The sequence below is a fragment of the Eptesicus fuscus genome, chromosome 3, assembly GCF_027574615.1.
Source record: "Eptesicus fuscus isolate TK198812 chromosome 3, DD_ASM_mEF_20220401, whole genome shotgun sequence".
Lineage (NCBI taxonomy): Eukaryota > Metazoa > Chordata > Mammalia > Chiroptera > Vespertilionidae > Eptesicus > Eptesicus fuscus.
In genome coordinates, this window is record NC_072475.1 from 86916550 (window position 1) to 86940113 (window position 23564).

The 23564-nt window shown below is 37.4% G+C and overlaps 1 protein-coding gene across 3 annotated transcripts in view; it reads right to left on the reverse strand.

Annotated features, from left to right (window-relative positions):
• The window catches only part of EPHA3 (EPH receptor A3), a 360358-nt gene that overhangs the window by 75823 nt on the left and 260971 nt on the right, over positions 1–23564 (reverse strand). For all 3 annotated transcript variants that reach the window (XM_008155577.3, XM_008155576.3, XM_054712267.1), the window contains exon 6: positions 2150–2274. In XM_008155577.3, coding sequence (XP_008153799.1) covers positions 2150–2274 — 125 coding nt within the window. The remainder of the gene's footprint in view (positions 1–2149; positions 2275–23564) is intronic.

The window sequence follows — 23564 nt, forward strand, 5'->3', positions numbered from 1 at the left end:
GAACAGGTTCACATTACACATCAATAGTAAAGTCTTTTTGTGTCAAGCTTTGTTTAAAAAAAATGAATTTACACAGAATCTCATTTTTTCTCTAACATATATTAATATCTCCTGAGCACTTTACGGAGAGCCTGTTTTTGAGCATGATGAACTGTTCCTGTATCTGGGGTGGGGTCTGGAGTGGGGAAGATGAAATAATGCTTGTCCTCAGCCAACACTAGATCGAACATTGCAGAAATAAGGTTGTATGTAGATTATATATACTTTTTAGTTAAATATGCTGGTTATGATAGACTTGGAGTTGATATATTTAATAATGAAGAGAGATAAATATATTTATTTTATAAAAAATTATTTCATTTGTTAAAAAAACTTGCACTAGCCCTCATAGAGTGAAATATTACAATATTTCTAAGTGTCATATATATGGAATTTGTTTTTAAATTTATGTATGTTTGATATAAATACTTACATATGTATTTAATAATATTACATAAGTGTATCAAATTTAGAAATGCATAGAGAATAGTAAATAGATTTAGACATTTTTTTTCCTGCACTGGTTAATATTGCTTAAAAATAACCTTGTGTTATGCTTTGTTGGTGGAGAAAAAAATAAGTTCAGAGTATTTTTTATATTTGCAAACGATATGAATTTAGATTCATTATTTTTTCAAATGGCCCCATATATCTAAAAGGTGGGTGCTTTGTGGTTCTGCTACCAGGTCTGAACTGAGGCACATCATTACTTTTCTTTTTATTTTGTTGCATCAGCTATGATATGGATTCTTGTGTTTTCACAGACTGTCACACTTTTAAAAACAGAAGATCATGGTCACATGAGTATTTGACAGTGCGCTACTGGATCACAGAAAACTAGGAGATAACTTATTTATACTGTGATTTGGCCCAGTGAAGTTCATTAGGTCTCTATTCCTTTTAATGAAATGAGACATACCTTTTCTTTGTGTGGCGTGAGTGGTGGGGAGAAGGGGGTAAGAAAAGAATGGTATGATACTTGTGAAATATGTTAACTTCAATAAAGAAAATATCTACATTTGCAAAAAAAATCATACATTATACCTTTTGTGCAATTGATCATACTTAATAATCCATTGTCATGTGGAGGTAGGGAGGTAACACAGGGAAAAACATACTAATGAGTAGTCATGGCTGCCAGGATTCAAAACAGAGACCTAATGTTCATTAGCAGTGAGGATGTGAGAAATGCAAATAACTTCACTGACTCCAAGTTGTTGTTTTTCATTTGTAAAAAAAGCCTGTTTTCCCACTTTCACAGGATTATCAGACAGCTCCAAGTTAAATAATGTATGCAAACATTTTCTATAAATATCAACTACTATATAATATACAATTTATTTTTAATTCACTTTAAAATACTTTGTAAACTGCAACAAATACACAAATATGTTGTGTTCATATTAGTAGCTATAAAACCACCCAGCTCTGATGATGAGGTTTGAATACATCTTGCTTCCAAATCTCACAATCATTTATAACCAGGGAGAAATAAGTCCTATTTAGTGATGAAATAGCACAGTCTAAATTCTACTTATAAATAACCATATGCCTATTTTTCCAACTTTATTACTGAACCACAATTTTATGATGTGAGGCAGACTTACACACCCACTCCCATCTTCTAAATTTCCTTGTACAAAGCCAAGAAAACTTTTCTTTGTCAGTTCAATAATAATACAGGAGTTTTGTTATTAGTTCAATGTTCCTATTAAATAAAATTCATGTGAATGCATAGATCAAGTAATGATGGTTTCAGGCAATAAACTAAGGAATAGTTCATCAATGGGTTAAGGAATCACTATGAAATAGTTGGTAGAGCAACAGGTCTTGATGTGGAAGGACATAAATGTCATTTCTAATAACTAGATGCCTTAAGTTTGGTAGTAACATCTCTGCTGTGGCTCATTGAAGTTGAATGGAGGATTTTCTACACAATAATTTCTAAACCCCTCTTGACCTATAAATCAAAAAAGTGCCACATGACTACAGATTTAAACAAAGCACTGCCACTTTGTAGCAATGTCATTCCTTTCTTTGTAAGAGCACAGCTTATGAGTAAGTAACTTCTTTCCCTACCCAACCCAACTCTATTGCATTGTCTCCCCACCTTTTCATAATATTTGACCTCGTAGTCCAATATGATCCCATTAGGGTGTTCAGGTTCTTGCCAGGATAAAGAGATGCTGTTTCCGGATGTCCGGTCCTTCTTAATTGTCATGACAGGTGATGGAGCTGTAAAGAGAGGATGGAGGGTTCACAGCAGGGGGCGAATTAATCAGGTTGTGAATGTGGTAAAGAGGATCAGAGAGCAAAGGGAGTAGCAAATGGAGTCTATCATTGTTCTAATTTTTGGCAAGAAAACACTATTTCCATTTCAAAGGCTCTTGAGTATTAATCTGGCCCCATATCAAGCCTCGGCAGCTGGATTATAGCCCTGGTACATACAGGCCTATGGAAAATGAGCTGAGATTTTCAGCTGCTGGTGGAATAGTGGCAAGTGAGCAGATGTTTTCAATCTGCTACTCTAATGTAAGCAATGAAATATATTTGATATATTAAAATAAGAACAAAACATCAGGACTACCTATTTGTTATAATGTTGCAAAATTATTAATACCAGATTCTTCAGCTCATTGATAACATTTTCATCCGCAACTCTGTAAGAGGACTGGAATCCATTATGCACAAGGAGTCCCAGGGTATCAATAGGTAATAATAATATTGAGTGTATTGTAAAACAGATAAGATTTAGGACATATAGTAGGACATATCTTGACTACTGACAAAAATCTCTAATGAATAAAAACATATACCAGAAAAATGTAGCAAACTTCTGCTTTAACATTTTTTTTTATTTCCTTAAAAATATTTAATAAGAACTACCAAGGAAATGACTGCTGTTTGTACCACAACTCTCAACCTATATTGTGAAGTTTCTTATTGGGTGGTGACTCAATATTTGTTATGTTTTGCTATGCATTATCAAAAGAATAGAACATGAATAAAAACCATCTGTTTGGATCAGATATCAGAGGGTCACCTTCATTTCTGATGGAAGATTAAATATATTTTAAGTGATATCCTACTTCAAATCCTTCCATTAAAAAGAAAAATCCATACTCTCCATCAATGCACTTCTGGTTTCAAATCTCAATCTTGGTACATTGGCAACAGAAATATCTCACTTGAGGTTCAGTGGCTTTCTGCTTTAATGGAATCCAGCAAAACACATTACAAACATGAAAAAAAAAATCAAGAATTCTTAGGTACATTAACTGCTGAATTGTTTTCATTGCTGAAGGACCTATTTTCTCATCAATTTTTCTCAAATCAAGGACTATTAAAACCTTGTGTTTGTATTTCCCACAATGGCTAGTCAACTTGTTGATTTGATGTTTCTGTGATTATCACATGTCAACCTTTATATATACAACTGAGGAGACAGAAAGAAGCTAGGTAGACAGGGATGGGATCATGGGAGGGGGGGGGGGCGGGGGGGAGGGAGGGGAGGGCAAGGAGTAGAACCCAGCTAGGTGGAGTTACTAAGACAACCCAGCTAGATGGAGATGTAAGCTTTAAAATGTATTGGTATTACTAAGACAGGCAGTTTGCAGATAACCAATCACAAGGCAGTGAGGCATATAACCAATCCCAATAATGTTACTAAGACAGAATTCTTTGAAAGGACCAATCAGAAGCTAGCAAGGCATGTATCTAGTTCTACACAAAAAAAAACACAAAACACGCGTTTTTCTCTTCCTCTCTATCCCCGCTCCTCTTTCTCTGGTTTGTGCTGGGTTCCATGAGTTGTGCTCCCCTGTGCAGCGAATGGAAACTCTAGACACTAGCCTGCTTTTGGAATCCTCTCTACACCTTTTCCAGGACTGGCTTCTCTTAATAAAATTTGCTTCCGCTATCTGTTTTTGTACGTGAATTCATTACTTGATTTTGTGAGACAACAAACTTGGACCCAAACACCAAATTTTGGTTTCACATCCTCTCATTTATATTGTTCCTGTTTATAAATGCCTTTATCTTTTATTCTCACATAAAAATAGTTTCATTAAGCCTGCCTCATGACACTTTATTGGAAAATGTAAACCTAAATGAAGACTCCATTGCAATAAATTTCCCATTCTTCTATCTCTATTACTTGTAAAATCTGCTTAAGACCTCTTTTGTAACTAAAGCATCATTACTTTGATTGATTGGCCTGGGAATGATTTTGAACCTTTTACCAAGGAAAAATGTAGGTCTTGCTTTTCTGATGGAAAAGTAAATTCATTTCCTTATTTACTTTTTGCCCCTATTAATAATTAATATCCTTTCATGAAACATCATTTTCTATTCATGTTTGCTTTTTTTAAATTCAATACTATTTTGTTATAACCAAAATTGACTCACAACACCCCCATCCCTCACCCCTGGGTGGTTGCTGCTCTGAAATTGATTCTAAGCAAAGGGTAATTTATTTTGGTTATATTTAGATGAAATTTTATAAACATACTCAAGAATTATAAACATATCACTGAGCCATAAATAACGGATTTGTTAAATCATTGAGAATAATTTTCTTTTTATGTATTCTAATACTTAGAAAAATCAAGTCATTATCCAATCACTAATATTAAAATTTCTGCTCCAATGCCTTTGGAACCAAATTTTGCTTTTTATACAAAAAATGGAGAAATATCACAAATTTTCCTGTTGAAAGAAACCCATTTTAGAGTAACTAATGTATGCTTACAGAGCATTTCAAAGAAGCTAAATGTTGGAAAACTTTCCTGGTGAAACCATGGAGACCCTATATTCATTCCATATCACCCTGAATATGATTTATTTTCCTTAATGGTTAAAATACATTTTCAAAGAAGCTTTGAAAATTACCAGGTATAGCATCTCTTCTTAGAGAGAAAGAGAAAGCAATTCATATCAAAGAACAATTGTGGCTAGGATTGAATTAACTTTTTCAGGAAAGCTTTGCAGGCTGTTTTGGGGATCTGCCCACATTTTACTGCTTCTGCACTGAGCAAGACTTTATAACTGTTGAAATTCTTCAAAGGTCTTTGAGCAAGCTGCAGACCCTATTGGACTGTAATAAATAGCCTTTTGTAATTCCACACTTACTTAAGCAGAGGCAATTGCTCAAAGCTTGTGTCATCTCTAAGTTAAATGAACCTTTTCTGATTGCTGCTTTTAGGCCCCTGTTAAGTCATTTGTTCTGCTCTTTTAATATAACCCCTCGCCCCTGTGTTGGATGCTTTTTCACAGTCTCACCCCAGTGCACCAGCTGGAATCCCGGTACATTTGGGTAATGCTCATCAATATTTTAATATTAATAAATAATTAACAGAATTGTTTTTCTCTCCCCTAATAAATAATTTTAAGACATAATAAAACCTGCAGAAAAAGAGAAATTTTATGGGCACTCTACTGTATCCATGCTTTCTAAAAAGTTTTCTAGAACCCATTTTTAACTCATGTCTTGAAGTATAATTTATCCATACTTCCACATGTGCTTAATACAGCTTATAATAATAGTTAAAATCAGTGGTACAGATTATGTTTTTTTAGCTATTCTTCATGTATCAAAGGGTGATTTTTCATTGTACTAATTTTCAAAATCCATAGAAATTCCTTAAGTTTTATTTCTGTCTAAAGTAACATGATATTGTAATGTATATCATAAAATAGTTTTGATTTATGTTATCCTTATTTCTCAGCTTTTAAAATTTGTGATTTGAAAGAATGATGGGTAATAGTCATATGAAATAAAAAAGAAATCTATCTTAAGACTAGAGAAATGCTCAGAACAACAGTGAAAATTTATATAGAAGGAGAAGGCACAGGTTTTCCCAGGCAAAATGCTGGTGTACATGCTAAAATTGCAATTATTGGTGAGTACCCTAATAACCCAGGATTAAGAGTTTAAATCTGGTGCTTCTTTTATGTACCTTAAATGATACAAGTGATTTCCCTCTTATTAAGAGGAAGAGGTTGAAAACACAATAGGCTATCATGAAAATGGCCAGGCAGTTATGAAGTTTAGTAAATGGACATTTTTGCAAGGGGGGGGAAAAAAAAAAAAAAGAAGAAACTGCTAACCAGGAAAATTAAACAGTAGGAAGCTAATTCTTTTTAGTAAGTTAATAGCCCACTTTAAAATAATATATTGGTGTGTAATATACATTTTTGTTGTATTGATCCTATATAATAAAAGCTAATATGCTAATTAGACCGAACAGCAGAACGATCATCCAGACGACCTTCCAGATGAAGCCGGGCTGCGAGGGCCGAGGCCCTTGTATGAATTTCGTTCGTCAGGCCTCTAGTTGGTATATAATAGGGAACAAATATTTGATTCTTAGCTTTTTCTATTCTGGGTACAATCAGATATATGTGTATTTGGAAAATACAGAAAGGAAACATGATATATCACGTAAAATGAAATATATTTTAATTAAAATATTTCTTTAAACAAATGCAAATACAAGGGGAAGACAGTGAAGGTTAAGGAGGGAGTGGTGAAGGTTAGGGAGGTTCATGGATCACACAGTTAATCATCCTCCACGAAGCTTTCTTCAACTAACTTCTGAAGCATTCTGAGCATCTCAGTATTAAAATAATTCTGACCTTGTTGTGTTGCTATGGACAAGCTCATGGCTGTTTCAATTCCTTCCTCTTTAAATTTTTTTTTTGGTCATGACATAGGACTAGACAGATAATTTCACCCTATGTTACCTAGCACTGTGTGTTTCACAAAAAAACTATATTAAAATGTTTTTTTAGTTTTTGTTCTAAAGAGATACAACTTTCTAGGACCAAAGGTTCAATTATTCACTGCATGTTTTGTTCCCTAGTTCCAGGCCCCTGTAGTGGCAGCCTCATGAATCAGTCATGCAATGACTGGTCCAAAAGACAGAGACATAGAGAAGTATAACCCTCGATAATTAATTATAGAACCCTAGTCATTTACTTATAGGTTTTTCTCTCATTGTCAATGTAACCTGAGACATTGACTGCATCTAATGAAAGAATAGGAAAACAAATTACAATAGGAAGCACAAAATTAGGTTGGCAAATGTTCCCATGTAAAGGGATTAGGCTGGAGATGGGACTTGTGTAGTTGACCATTTGTATTAGAACCCCGCTCGATCTTTGTGCATGCCACATCTACTGACGGATGTGGAAAGGATTCGCTATTTTATCTATGGTGTTTTTAAGCTACATTTACCATTACTCAGCAACTAAAATATGACCCATGCTTAGAATCAGGAAGTGAAAACTTCAAAATTCAACTCCTAAAGGATCTGGTTTGGTTAGTTTGTCTTTATTAGTTCTTTCTGAGTTTGGGAATTTTTAATGAACCTCTGAGGTGTCTCTGTGGTTTAGAGATCAGACAAGTTAAAGTAATAACAAAAAGGGCTCAGCATTTCTTTTATATATGAGCCAAAGCTTTTAAAAATTATCTCCATGAGAAAGTATCATGCAGTAAATGGTTGAAAGACTTACTTTTAATCAGACATGCCTTTAAAAGCATTACTCGCTTACTTTTTATTACTTTGTAACATTCATTATAATGCCCACATAAGAACATTTCCTTCTCAGTTTTTTTCAAAAGTGAACACTTCTATTAGATCCAGAAATACTGTTGGGTTTGAATTAGCATAACCATCCATAGCTTAATGTTTTCCATCTCACCACCCCTCCTCTAATTTCCCCACCCTGTCATTCTCCAGAATATCCTGTTTGGGTCCTAAGACTTACCATTTTTACAGTTTGCTCAGTTTGGATTTCAGAATTGTACTTCTTTTTATGTTCTCCCTCTCCAACAACCTTGCATGCCAATCAGCTCCAACATCTGAAAACTGATGAATTTTCTTTCTAGTTCTCCAACCCTGCCTTAGTTCAAACCCTTGCCATTTTTCATGTGCATTGTATTCTGTGTTTTTCATCTCCTTCTTTCCAGAATTTCAACTTTCTACATATTTTGATGATTTATAATTTTATAAACTGAATGAATCATGGAGTATCTCTTTCTTCCAAATATCATTTCAAATCCATTTTTCTAAACTTATTAACTAAGAAAATGCTTTAAAAGGATGGTCTTACAGTCAATATTTTTAAGAAGTTGATATCAGAAAACTCTTAAGATCACAAATTAGGAAAATTCTAGACCATAATAGAATACATATCCTGAAATTCATTACGTTATTAGTTAAGACTTCTCATAAGACTGAAAAATACATACCAGATTTATCAGTTTTTATTCTTCTTTCAAAGCTACAATTGTAAAGAATCCCTTTGGTCATCTTTCTGCCATGTGCTTGCTGGACTCACTGTCTGGAATACTCAATCTATTCCCTTCCACCTGAAAAAGCTTGTCTATTCATTATTTTTAGAAATTTACTGCTAATATCATTCCCCCCATGGAGTTTTTCTCGAGCCTGTTAGTAAATAGTTAATCAGATTCTTCCTCTATTCTGATATATAATATAGTTGTCCATTCTTTTATTAGTTACCTAACTGCATTATGCTGTAATTACATCATTGGTTTACCAATGTATTTTCCCACTAGACTGTGAGTCCCTCAGAGTTTTTGATCCCTAGCATAGTGCCCACCTTACATATATCTTGTTATATAGTTATTTTTATAATAAAACATACAGTATATTTTGTGGCTAGTTCCTCTGAAAGATAAATTCTATTTACTTTCTGATGTTAAAATTTAAGCCAAGATGAAAATTATAATATGTTTAGCAAAGAGAGTATTTTTAATAAAATTATATCATTCATTTTTTATAATAAAAAGTAATTTCCTCAACTGAATCAATAATGCTGGGGAAAAAGATTGTAAGATATATATAGTATAAGCTATATACATTAAAAATTAATTCTGATTTTCTAGAAAACTTTTTAAATTTTAAATATTAAATTTTGGAGACCCCAGAGTACTTTTAAAAAGTGGAGAATGCAGTTACAATATTAATCTTCTTCCTATTCAGCATGGAGCAATAAAAGAAAAACACACACAGTAGTGATAAGAGTTCATTTGGTAAATATTCATTGCATAGATTTATCAAGATGAGATCTTGTTTTTCACTTTTTCCAATTGCTCTTCACGTTTCTTATTTTTTAGTGTTACTTTCTCCTTCATTTACTATTATCCAATATCCTCAAAGAATCAGAACAATTTTCAAATTTGTTGTTAAAAAGCACACAATGAAACTAGTTCTCCCCTCCTGTGTTTCTTCTTTACTTTCACATTACTGCTATTTCTGACACTTGTAGTCACCAAATGTGTGTTTCCCCCTCACCAAGCAATTCTGTGACATGAGCTGGATGTACTACAATTTAGCTGATTTCTGATACTATCAAGATACCCTGAGGCTGCACCCCACTTCAGATGGGGTGGACCAACCCAAATAGTAGGTCCCCAGGTTACTCACAGATTCTGCCCAATTTGATTACAAATAGGAGGTTGCCAGGGCCCCCTTCTCAGGTTTGGTTAATTTGCTAGAGCAGATCACAGAACTCAGAGAGCACTGACATTCACTTACCGGTTTAATAACGGATCTGATAAGGAATACAGATGAACAGCCAGAGGAAGGGATACACAAAGCAAGGCCTGGGAGGTACCACGGGCAGAGCTTCCATCCCTATGAAGTTGGTATGGATCACCCTCCAGTGTGTGGATGTGTTCAATCACCTGGAAGCTCACAGAACCTCATGCTTTTGGGATTCTTATGAAGGCTTTGTCCCATATGCCCTTTTTTCTTCTTGAGAGAGAGGGAAGGTGCTTGCTGAATATTCCAAGTTTCTAATCATAACTTGTTCTTTCAGATGACCAGACCTAAACCTGGAGCCATCCAGGGATCCCCTCATTAGAATATCCTCATTAGAAAGAAAGATATTCCTCTCACCCAGGAACTTACAAGGGTTTTAGGAGCTCTGTGTAAGGAACCAGGGTCAAAGACCAAATGTTAGAACAAAAGACATTGCTATTGTTTTTACCACTTAAGAAATTTGCCGTAACCGGTTTGGCTCAGTGGATAGAGTGTCGGCCTGTGGACTGAAGAGTCCCAGGTTTGATTCCAGTCACGGGCATGTAGTTAAAAAAACTGAATTAAAAATGCAGTGATAGTATCATAATTATTACTAATTGGGGGTATAAAATATTCTCACACTGATTAATGGTGATGTTAGCATCAATCAATAGAGTTACTAAAAATTATTGATAAAGGTAGATTTTATAGGATGTAAAATACAACTCAAAAAAGTTATGTGTATATTAAAAAACCTGAAATAAAATGTAGTATACATGGTTTGCCAGTGTTACGAGGTGGTTAAATTAATTGTATGGCTGTGAATAATTTTAACCACTTTTCTATGTTCTGTTTCATTTTTATGTGTTCTATATTTTTTTCTAAATTTCAGTCTTGTTTATAAAAAAAATAGTCTGTGTGAAACTATTATATAGTAAATATGACTTGTTACTGGCCTGATCTGTCAGATTTCTTTGGTAATTGAAAAACAATAAACTATGGATCAGTATTATCCATATTGCACAGTCTGTGGTTTCACTTCAGAAACATGCTTTTCAAATGAAATTTCCTTCAAAATGCACCTTGCTAAAAAAGGGGAGGGGGGCGGGGGAGGGAGTGCTAAAGGCAAAGCAAACTTGAGGTTTGAGAAGTCTGGCAGTCTATTCTCTAAACACAACTGGATTTTCCTGTCCTTGTAGCAATCTAGGGGGCTCACAGTTGGTTACCACATAAGTAGGTATGGATCTATGTATATATCTTGCTCTCAGGGATGGCTAAAGTGTGGTACTTTTATTCTTTCTTAACCTTAGGAATAATTGACTGTCAAAATGATTTTGGGCTATAATGGCCTGGTTTAATCCTCTGAAAGGGAACCCTGAAATACAAGTCCTATAAAACCAGACATTGGGTTCTATCTAAACAATGTATAAAATTTTCAAATGGGTATGTATGGAATGGATATTCCATTAACGTTTGTGTTTAACATAAAATGCCCAAATGCAAAGGTGAATATACATAATCAATATAATGTTTGTGTTGTCTTCATTCATAAATTTTTAAGAAATGTATAGCCACAGGTTGGTAAGTACTTTAAGTAATTCATCACTGGCTTCCAGTGAAATGGTGGATAATGAAATCACATAAGAAAAAATTCAACCCAAGTATGAAGATTGAACAACAACAGCAACAGAAAGTTATACCTTTGTTACAAAACTATTGAATTTAAGCTTATAATAAGGGAACTGACTATAAGAACTGCAGACACAGAAGGAAAATTGTAAGAAAAAATTTCCAACACATTCCATGAAAAGTCAGCAGGGTTTTACAGGAAACAATCAAATGATTGTAGAAAAAAAAGATGCAACAAAAAATTCAGTTAACATCTATAATTTAACAAAATAACATGTTCAAAGTCACTTTTAAAGATTACTATAAATTGCTAACTACCAATGTTCATTTAAGGAAACAAGGGATAACATTGATGACAAACTACCCCAGAAGTGGCTGCTGCAAAAACTGGACAATTAGTGTTGGACTTCCTGGTAACTTTCACATCTTAAATCTACACATCTGTAATCAAAGTGTAGATGTAAGACATGACATATAGAATACTTTTCAAATAAATACAAAACACAAAAAAGTATTGATTGGCACAAATATTTTATGAAATTTGAACATAAATTCTTTAAAACTTATAAATTATCAAAAATCCAAAACCAGAAAAAATATATTCCATAGTTGATATTTAAAGAGAAAAACCTGATGAAATGAATTAATTTAAAATTTTTCAAACAGGGAGACATATTTATATGTATGAAAATATGCAATATATTTACTATCACATACATGCATGTATACATGTATATGTATACATATTGAAACATGTTTATATGAATACATACACATCCTATGTATAGCTCAATTGTTGATCATTTTATATATGAGTCACGCATTCTTTTATTTAATTTTAACAGCAATCTTTAAAAATGAGAATTGTTTTTCTGATTTAATAAAAGAAGGAAACAGAATTTTAAAAAAACTACAAAACTCAACTAAACAGTTAAAAAAATAGTGGTGCCATTAATTTCCTCATACCTCTCTCATTTGAATTCTTTCATTCACACCTATCAGGAACTATTTAAATATGAACAATGAGATAATTTCAATTTCAATTTTACAGAAGAGAAAAATGGCAAAATTTTAAAGAAAAAGAAAAAACCTAGCATTTAACCCCATACTCTTTCCTCTTTCTATCATCCTACTGGAATAAGACTAAAGAAGTATTCCAATAGTTCTCTGGAAAGACAGCTGAGATAGCATAATTTTGTATTTCATTTTATAAAGAAACAATTCTAATTAGTCTTACAGCTCTTGTTATTATGGTCCTTTTAAATTTTTCATTGATTTTTACAGAGAGAGGAAGTGAGAGGGGGAGAAAGATAGAAACATAGATGTGAGAGGCAAATGTCAATCGGCTGCCTGCAGCATGTCACCTACCAGGATCGAGCCCACAATCTGGACATGTGCTCTGACTGGGAATCGAACTGGCAACCTTTTGGTGCAAGGAATGATGCCCAACCAACTGAACCACAGTGGTCAGGGCCTTGGGTTCTTTTTAAATTAATATTGCCATGAATATTTCCTTAGATTCCTTTTCAGAAATCTTTAACTCCTTAGTAAAAATTATTAAGTATCATAAAATAACTAGGGGCCCAGTGCACAAATTGTACACCTTGAAAGGAACTGCGGTCCGCGATGCTGCAGTGGGCATAGGAGCAGGTCTTGGCCCATCCTCCGTGCCCCTGCCCAGCCCCTCCTGTCGTGGCCCCCAGCCCCTTGTCTGCCAGAAGCCCTGCTCCCCACCACTGCTGCACCCACACACTGATGGTGCTGGCCACGCTCTCACCCACTGACAACATGGAGTGATTAGGGCCAGTGCCAGCAGCGGGTACGAGTGGTGGCTGCTGCCCCAATCACCCCTCAGGAGCAGGGGTAGGTAGAGAAACCCTCAGGGGCGATCGGGGCTGGCAGCCACTGCTCGCATCCACTGGTAGTCATGAGCGATTAGGACCAGCACTGGGCACAGGTAGCGGGTGCGAGCAGCGGCTCTGGCTGCAGGTTCAAGCGGGGCCATCTCCAGCAGTGGGTGTGAGAGGTGGCTGACAGCCCCAATTGCCCCTCAGGTGCAGGGGGATGTGGAGAAGCCCTGAGGGTGCAAGCATGGGGCAGGACCATGGAGCATGGGAACAAAGAATTTTCAGTAACCACCAGAGGCTCACTCTGATGACAGTGACCAGCGCCCCACCTTAGTCTGGTACCCCTGCTCACCTGCTCCACCATCCCAAGACAGCTGATGCCTGCCATGTACCATGCTCTGCTGCCTGCTGCCCACACTTGCCATGTTCTGCATGTGCCCCCTGGTGGTCAGCGCATGTCATAGCAACTGATTGTTCAGTTGTTCGATTGTTCCACCATTCAGTCTATTTGCATATTAGAGTTTTTGCATGAAATTCATGCACTGGTGGGGGTCCCCTCAGCCCAGCCTGCACCCTCTCCAATCTGGGACCCCTTGGGGGATGTCCTCAGGATCGGGCCTAAACCAGCAGTCGGACATCCATCTCACAATCCTGGACCACTGGCTCCTAATCACTCACCTGCCTGCCTGCCTGGTTGCCCCTAACTGCCCCCCTGCCGACCTTGTTGCCTCTTACTGCCTCCCCTGCTGGCCTGGTCACCCCCAATGACCCCCCGCCAGCCTGGTTTCCCCCAACTGCCCTCCCCCCTGCTGGCCTGGTCACCCCTCATGGACCCCTACCGGCCTGGCCGACCCACATAGCCTGCTGCTCACTTGTTTGGTCGTCCCTCACTAACCCCCCTGCTGGCCTGGACATAGGCAGCCATCTTGTGAGGGCATGAGGGTTAATTTGTATATGACCTTTTTATTATATAGGACCAGGGGCTCAGTGTATGAATTCATGCACCTTGAAAGGAACTGTGGGCTGCGAGGCTGCAGTGGGCGCAGGGGCGGGTCTCAGCCCATCTTCTGAGCCCTTGCCTGGCCCCTCCCACCTTGGGCCCTGGTCCCCTTCTGCTGGCAGCTCTGCTCCTGCTGCCGCTGCTCCCATGCATTGATGGTACCAGCCCCACTCGCACCTGCTGAGAGTGCCGAGCAATCGGGACTGGCACTGGGCATTGGCAGCAGGTGCGAGCAGTGACTCCAGCGCTGGCAGTGGGTGCAAGAGGCAGCTGCCAGCCCCGATTGTTCCTCAGGAGCAGGGGCAGGTGGAGAAGCCCTCAGGGGTGATCGGGGCCGGCACCGGTTGCCAGCAGCTGGTGTGAGCGGTAGCTCCAGCGATGACTGCTGGTGCAAGTGGGGCTGGCGCTGGCAGCAGGTGCAAGCACTGGGCCAGACCATGGCATGTGGGTGTAAAGAATTTTCAGTAACCACCAGAGGCTTGCCCCAATGACAGCAACTGGCATTCTGCTTTGGTCTGGTGCCCCCGCTCACCTGCTCCACCATCCTGCCATGGCCAACCTCCGCCATCTTCCTCGCACGCCCCCTGGTGGTCAGCACAGGTCATAGTGACTGGTTGTTTGGTTGTTCGGTTGTTCTACTGTTTGGTCTGTTTGCATATTAGGGTAATATATATATACACACACATACACACACATCTACACGAGTTTGTGTGCCTATTACCTGCCAGGCACTGTGAGAGGTACAATAATTAAAGCAGTGTAAAATGCAGACATAGAGCCAGCCTTAATGGAGAGTGAAATATTGTCATCACTAGATTTGAATTTCTTTGCAAGTTGCTGATAGCCTGTGTTCTCCCAAGTGCATATGGAACCTATCATCTCAGTTAAACATGAAATGATTTCAAGTACTCCAACCCATAATGGGCATATTTTGTTGGTGTCTCAGCAATATCCCTTTGGAATTTACAACTGTAGGTAAGTTTTTTGTTTTTTTTTTTTTCCAAGCTGCCAGCATCTCACTGTATTTAACTGAGTCAGCTCTGCCCAACCACTTCAAGCTGGGACATCTAAAAATTAATACTCCTTTAAATACCTCTCATTCTTGAAACAGCTCTCCGTCAAGGACTGACGGGTAGTCAATGCATAACTACCCAAGCTTCCTCTTCTCTTGGGTGGTACAACTTTGAAGCAAATGTTCTACACTGGCTCTCACTGTTCAGAAGCAAAATTAAATTCCAGTTTTTCCACAGGTTAACTGGACCAGTATCTCTCCTTCCATTTGTTCCCTTCCTTTTTCTGTTCATTTTCTTTTTTTTAATTTTTTTAATATATTTTATTGATTTTCCACAGAAAGGAAGGGAGAGGGTTAGAGAGCTAGAAACATTGATGAGAGAGAAACATCGACCAGCTGCCTCCTGCACACCCCCCACCGGGGATGTGCCCGCAACCAATGTACATGCCCTTAACCGGAATCGAACCTGGGACCTTTCAGTCCGTAGACCGACGCTCTATCCACTGAGCCAAACCGGTTTCGGCTCTGTTCATTTTCATACTCCCCTACTTGTGTTTTCTAGTATCATCTTCTCAGTAAACATTTACTTAAATTCTCATCTCCATCTTTACTTCTGGAGGAATACAAACTAAGACACCATGGGTCTCTGAAGATACTTGAGGATATTGATGAGAGCTGAGATCATCTTGAGCTCTATTTTGATTTTGAAAACACTTAAACAATTAACATCTACCTAGTTAGTAGCCAACTGTGTCATTAGGACATTTTGGTATCCTTTGGACTTGAGCTTAGGGAAAATAGACATGCACAAACATGCACATTTACACAGATCTGACATGCACACATGTCTACTACCCTTATCCTAGCAGCATTTATTTTTCAAACTCCCTCTTGGGAGTTATACTTTGTAATACAGATAATATAAAATATTTGAGTAATAGGGCTATGGTTGTTATAGGGGGATGAGGAGATAGTGTGTGGTGCTATATAGAAATTTAGTGGCATCAATTTTGTTCAATAAGCCTTTGTTTTTCTGTCTACTCTAAGCAGGGTGACTCCTCTGAACAAAATGCTTACAATGTAGAATCCTCAGGTTAGAGAAGCAAAGGTGCTTCATTCCCTTCCATTCTTTGGGATTCACAGAGAATACCGAGATGTATCACGGCAATGTACTCTCAAACAAGAAGCAGATATTGTAACACAGACCAGAAACATGATTTTTTAAAAATGGAATACAGAGAACAGAGCTCCTCTGATCTGTAGAACCTTGCTTTCCTGTTCTTTGATGACATTGCTGGAATACCTCATAGCTTTCTGTTCACTTTCAGTTATGAATGTTCAGTGTACAACAGTATAAAAGAACAAATTCTTGAGTCAAAGAGAAAAAGTCAGCACTGTTTCCTTCATTCCCTTTTCTGATGCTGGAGCACTGTGGAGCAGTAGTGGGGGAAAGTGTATACTTCTATGCTGACAATTACGTTGTGTTTGTTGAGTTCCATTGCTGTCTGGGCTGGCATCAGCTGTTGGATTCAGCACTGGCTCTCTGCAGACACTGGTGCCTTTTCAGAGGACTCTGAAGTCTTCACACAAAATTTTGAGCCATTTTTAAAAAACCTCAAGATGGGTACCATGCATTTTTATCCTATTTTATGGCCCTAATTGTCAATTCCCAAGCCACTGAAAAATATTTTACTAAACATTTTATATATGAATGTATATCTGTGTAGGTGTGTGTGTGGAGGGCGTATCATAGTGTATATTTTAGCTTTTAGTTTGGAAACTTATTTTTAATAAATCCTTTTGTTGTCTTAAACTCATTTATAATCCTCTAGAGCAGGCGTCCTCAAACTACGGCCTGCGGGCCACATGCGGGTGTTTTTGCCGTTTTGTTTTTTTACTTCAAAATAAGATATGGGCAGTGTGCATAGGAATTTGTTCATAGTTTTTTTTTTTTAAACTATAGTCTGGCCCTCCAATGGTCTGAGGGACAGTGAACTGGCCCCCTGTTTAAAAAGTTTGAGGATCCCTGCTCTAGAGGCTTGGTGCACAAAATTCGTGCACTCGGGAGGAGGGGGTCCCCAGCCTGGTCTGTGCCCTCTCACAGTGTGGGAGCCCCATGATTGATAGCCCCAAAGAGGTAGGCCCCACCCACCCATCCGGGGCTCCTTGATGGACTGCCCCAAAGAAGTAGCCCGGAGCCAGGGGTCCCGCCTCCGCAGTGCATGGAGCCACGGGACCCGCTGCCTCGCCTCGTCCACACTGCACGGATCCATGGGACCCTCAGGCTTTGACGTGTGGAGCGATCACTGGGCCCAGCCTGTGCTGGGCCTGCAGCCATCTTGTGATGGCATGAGGGCATCACTGCGTCAGGGTGTGATGACCACCTAGGCTATTATCAGTATAGATAGTACTATATATAATGCCTATATCAGAATAATTGGGTGAAATTATTCTATTTAACTCTCAGAGTTAAATGCTTATACTGAGAATGAGTAAAACCATGCAATGACACCTTCCTCATTCTATACCTCTCAAAGCCTTACAGAATGCAATTTAGTTCTATGCTGGGGCAACATATTACAGAATCCCATGAATAGAAGCCTTAACTAGGATTGAAAGTGAGATAAAACATATCTGAGTAAATACTTCCTGTCAATTCACTTGGTGAGTGGGTGGAAATTATAGTTCAGTAGGAAGCAGAGCAAGAGGCAGATAGGCTTAAGTTCCCTCTGGGAGAGACTCATTCACAGCAGGAAGATGATGTATTGGCATGCCACTGCCTAGCAGACTTCACCAAAACAGACACCTGTCAGATAAGAATTGAGACAGTCGGTTCACACAAAAATATTTTCTGTTCTCTACTTCCTCAGTTCCCACTTGCTTCTATAAAAACATTTAAAAATATCATGGCCATTTCACAATTATTATTCCCAAAGTTTTGTTTTATGAGGTAAGACTGATGTTAGAAAGAGATTCAGAATTATGCAGACTTATCTACACATATCCCACATAAAATGAGGAAAAGTATTGTTTTATTGTGGCTATGAGGACCAGTTTAAAAAATGATCTTGAAGAAATAATGAATGAGCAAAAATTTTTATTTAAATTAACCCTTTGTACTCACTTGCTTTTTTCTCGATTCCTTTATTCTACTTGGGATTTAATTTTTTAAATACCCCAGATTTTACAAAGCGCAGCAGTAGAATAAAAAAACTGGAGTTTCTTTTCATACAAACTTATTTATTTGGATTTTTTTTATATTTCAAATTATTGATACATTCAAAGATTAATTTTAATCTCGACATCCGAGTGCAAAAGGTTAAAGATTAAAATAAATAAAAAGGACAAATTTATCTTTTAGAAGGTTAATATTTGCATATTATCTACCTTTGTCTTTATCCTTGCAAACACTTAAAATTAATTAAAAATTTTGACTTCAAGAATAAATATAAATATTCCATATCATGAATTCTATTTAGTGACAGACACTTCTAATCAAATCAGAAAGTTATAGAAATAAGAATTGAAACCATTTTATGGAGTAAAAAGACTAGAATAGCAAAGTGATAAAATACTTGGGAGGATTTCATATTTTCTTAATCAAGATGCATTTGTTTGATCAAATTACCTTTTTCATGCAACATTTCCAGGCAGGCATGTCCATGGTTCTTTTTGTGGTTTAAACAGATTTTCTGGATACTTCTTTTTAAAATATATTGTCAGTGCAAGGGGAGATAACACAACTTCTTCTGAGAGTCAAATGTTAAGTTATTCTATTTGTTTTATTTATGACTTAAGGTAACTGTCTCTTTCATCAAGAATAATGCCTTCAGGAGATAGAGACTAAGCTGTTCAAATGGATGACTATAAAGTGACTAGCTTGTGCCAAAGGATGATTCATTTTATTTAAAACACATTTGTAAAACAGAATTTGGAACTGTGCACAGGTTAATTTTCTCCTTTGTGATTTCCCTTCCCTTTTGTAAGTTGGCAGTCAAACCAATATCTAGACAGTGCCAAGTTTCACGAAGTGGTTAAGAACATTCCTTGAAGTGGCACATATGCCAATGAATCAGCCTTTTGCAATTAGAGGAGATAAAAAAAGTCTGTGCTAGATATGAATAAAAACTACCATATGTTTGGTTTTTAAAAAATATATTGAAATACAGAAGACTGAGCCTAAGCTGGAGAGTGACAGAAGGACCCTCAGAAATTATCAGAATGTTCCATATGCTATAGAGCCATTCAAATCCAAATTGGTTTCTGAGGCCTCTTCAAGTTCCAGATCATGATTAAACTCTAAGTAGTCTTGATACACCCTGTATTCTTATCTGCTGAGTCTACTGGAGCTGAATAATCTTAAAATCTGTGGATGGATCAATCTTCGGTTCCAAGGTGGACAAATGTTATTAATTTGATTTGAGTCTTTCCGATCAGATTGATTATTATGAAAAAAACTTGTGGTAGCGTTTTCTCCCTTAATTCTATGTGCCATAAGAATTTAAAATTTTTGTAACTACACAAAGATTTTAGATAAATTCCTGGGCTGAAAGTGAATCATAGAACCTGGCTGGTGTTGCTCAGTGGTTGAACATCAACCTATGAACCAGGGAGTCATGGTTAAATTCCCTGATGGAGTACATGTCCAGATTGCAGGCTCGATCCCCAGTAGGGAGTGTGCAGGAGGCAGCTTATCAATGATTCTTTATCATCATTGATGTTTCTACCTCCCTCTTTTTCTCTCTCTGAAATAAATAAAATTATACTTTACAAAAAGTGAGTCATAGAGATTGGCCCATAAAAACAATGGACTTGATTCTAAAGTCCAACTCAGACATAACTCTAGTATTTCTTCAAGTGTTGAATTATTAGAAATGGTGTTTCTCTTCAAAATATGTAATCAAGATTGACCAGGATATGAAAAAATGTCATCAAAGAAGTTATATCTAGTCTTAACTTTTGGTGAGCTATCAATCCCAGCCTTTTCTTTTTTCTTTAATATCACAGTGCTTTCTGTGCAATAAACTAAGTAGAGGTACATCAACTAGAACAAACCTTACTTGTGAGGAGATTTTCTCTAAATATTCTGAATGTGTCAGACCACATAGCTAGATTACTGAACCAGAGAAAACCCTGCTGACAGTCAGTATTTAGGAACTCCACACATTTCCTTGGCAAGAAATATTAAGATATCACTCCATACTTCTTATCATTTTGTAAACCAAATATGTGAACAACTAACATGAGGAGTTTTGTAAAAAAAAAAAAGAGAGAGAGAGAGAGGGGGAGTGGCAAAAGCATACAAATGGAAAACCTGACTGCCTTTATCTTTATACAGATTAAGAGAAGATGTAATAAAATTTCCAAATTGGCTTTCTTAATTTCTTGGTAGTGCTTTTATTTTATTAATTTACTAGAGGCCCGGTGCACAAAAATCGTGCACTGGGTGGGGGAGGGTGCATCCCTCAGCCCAGCCTGTGCCCTCCAGAACTGTATGGGAGATATCCGCCTGCCAGCTTAGGCCCGATCCTCAGGGATCAGGCCTAAGCCAGCAGTCAGACATCCCTCTCGCAGTCTGGGGCTCTCAGAGTCCAGGACCCCTTTCTCCTTACCACCTGCCTACAGTGGAGGCGGGAGAGGCTCCTGCCACTGCCGCTGTGCTCGCCAGCAGTGAGCATAGCTTCTGGCTGAGTGGTGCTCCCTCTGTGGGAGTGCACTGACTACCAAAGGGCAGGTCCTGCATTGAACATCTGCCCTCTGGTGGTCAGTGAGCATCATAGTGACTGGTTGTTCTACTGTTTGGTCAATTTGCATATTAGGGTTTTATTCTATAGGATATCCAATAATGAGCTGCAAAAGGTTTGCCTAGGTGCACAAAGAAGGTGAGAAACAGTGAAACAGTGGTACCAGTTTAAGAAAGCAAATTACATTTTTACTTCATGGTATAGTGACTTCTTATTCCTTGTCTATTTCAGTTTACAACCTATTTCAGGCAAAGTGTTATTAAAGATTCACCTATAATTTCCTTTTCCTTTCTTCCTTGTGTTGAGAGAAACAGGTTTTCTTATTTCTTTCTATAACTAATACCTGTCATTGATTCCATTCCTTCTTGCCATTCCTTTAATTCTCAACAGCCTTCTCAGTAAATTGCTAATCCATATTTTTATTCCCTGCAGTGGTATGCTTCAATAGAGGAGAAAGTGTTGCTTAAGAATTAAGACACTATTGTTAGATTATTTGAGTTCAAATCATGATACAGCAACATCTGTGTAAATTTAGTCATGTTATTTCATATCCTTACCTCAGTTCCCTCCATTGTAAAACTGAGAAAATAATAGATTCTAACTTTATGGCCTTTTTTCTTAGTGAAGATTGCTTTAAATGATGTATAGATTGCAATTAGCACAGTTCCTGCCACATAGTTTGTACTTTAATACTTGCAATCCATCTTCTGTCCCAAATTTCACTCTAAATTGTCTCAAATGATACTATTCCTCCAAAACTAGAAACTGCAATAGTTTTTGTTTGCTAATCTAATTATGTAAAATCTCTAGCATTTACATTCTCTGTTTATCCTTCCCTTCTTCTTATATATTTTTCACTTAAGAAATACCCAAAGGGGTCTGTTTGGATAAAGACCAAGTTAGCCACTATGGAGACAAATGTAGGTCATGCCTGGATCATGCCCCCAAAGAACTTAGAGTACAGTAGGGAAGATTAAAAGCATAAAAATATCATTTTAATGTAAAGTAGAAGAGCACCATTAAAGATACCAGTAACTGATAATGTAGTGCCATGGGAGTTCAATTGAAAGCACAATCACATGGAGCTGAGAAGAATTAGAAACAAATTAATGGAGGTGCTGGCATTTAATCCGGGCCTTGCAGAATAAAAGATCTATGGACACATAGCTATTAAATAAGTGAATTTTAGGTGAAGGTCATTAAATTTGCAAAATTCCTGGAGAACTAGAAAAAGTTAAATCCATCTTTGTAACAAAGAGTAAAGAAGATTATGGTTGGAAATATGTGTGATGCCTACTTTAGAAGAGTTTTAATTTCCAGGCTATAAAGTTTGAGTTTTTTCCTATATATTATGGGGAGCTATCAAAGTTTCAGTGCAGGTAAGTGACATGATCAAAACTGTATTCAATAAACTTAATCTTTCCATTTTCATGATAGCTTAGATGTGAATAAGACAATCAGGAGTGAGAGCATCTGAAAGTGACAGAGCTATACAGTTTCCTATGGAGGCCTCAAGGGTACCTTGCTCACTTACTCCAGTTGGGAAATGGGAAACTTCCTGCAGAGGGTGACTCATTAATTAATTTTTGAGAGATAAGAAATGAACAGGTGGAGAAGGGGAATAACAGAATGTCCTATAGTAAGTGGAACTAACTAAAATGGTTAACTAACATGAATCTGTGGATAGTTTATGATTACAAGGAAATATATTCATAGGGCATAGATTGGAAAGGCATTAAATGACAAGTACGCATGGAGCAGGTTATGGGGAATTTTGTAAAGCACTCAGATTTAAGGTGCTTTATAAAACAAATGAAGTGGAGGAGCAACTCCAGACTAGTGGTTACTGTAATAGTCCAGAGGAGAGTCAATGAGAACCTGAAGTTATAAATATCAACAGAGACATGGATGTCATAAGAAATAGGAGAGAGTTTGTGTTGGTGGAATCAACGGGCATAATTGAATATATGTCCATTAATACCCACTACATTTCAAGAACCTAGGAAATACATCAGAAATACAGCAATGAACCAAAGTAGGCAACATTTTTCTGACCTCATGAAGCTTATATGTCAGAGGAGGACTAAGAGAAGGGACAAAAGAGAATAAGATTTCATAGGTGATAGTTGGATGCAATTATTTCCTGTTAAAGTATGAGCTTTGATTCCAAAGCTGGCTTTATCTCCCATGCTCAGTAGCTATCTGCTGCTGTTCCCAAGATCATATCTTTGGCCCTATGTTTTTAAATTATATACTCTATATCCACTCCTTAAGTTCTTTCATAAGAAGCAGACTTTAACTGTCAACTGCTTACTTTGTGTGACCATTTAGATGAACCACCTGTATGTTTTCATCAAGTCTAAAATGCTCCATGTTATCTTATCACATGATCATCCTCTTTCCTGATCTTAATCAATAGCATCATCATCCTTTATTCCACAATTATGTACATTATTTTCATGTTCCAATGACCTACAACTCCTCCTTATTCTTTAATTCAAATCTGGTCAATTCATACATTCTGGTTTTAATCTCTGAAAGGTCATCCTCTCTCCTTTCCTCGGGTTTAGTTCAGATGTTACTATCTCTCATTTGGATTATTGTGGGTTTGTTAACTGGTCTCCCTTGCAACTTCATTTATTTCCCTAAGTCATAGGTTCATCAAGTCACTCCTCTACACAAAAAAATCTGCATGGCTTCCTGTCCATCCCAACCCAAACCATATATAACCTACACAAGCACACT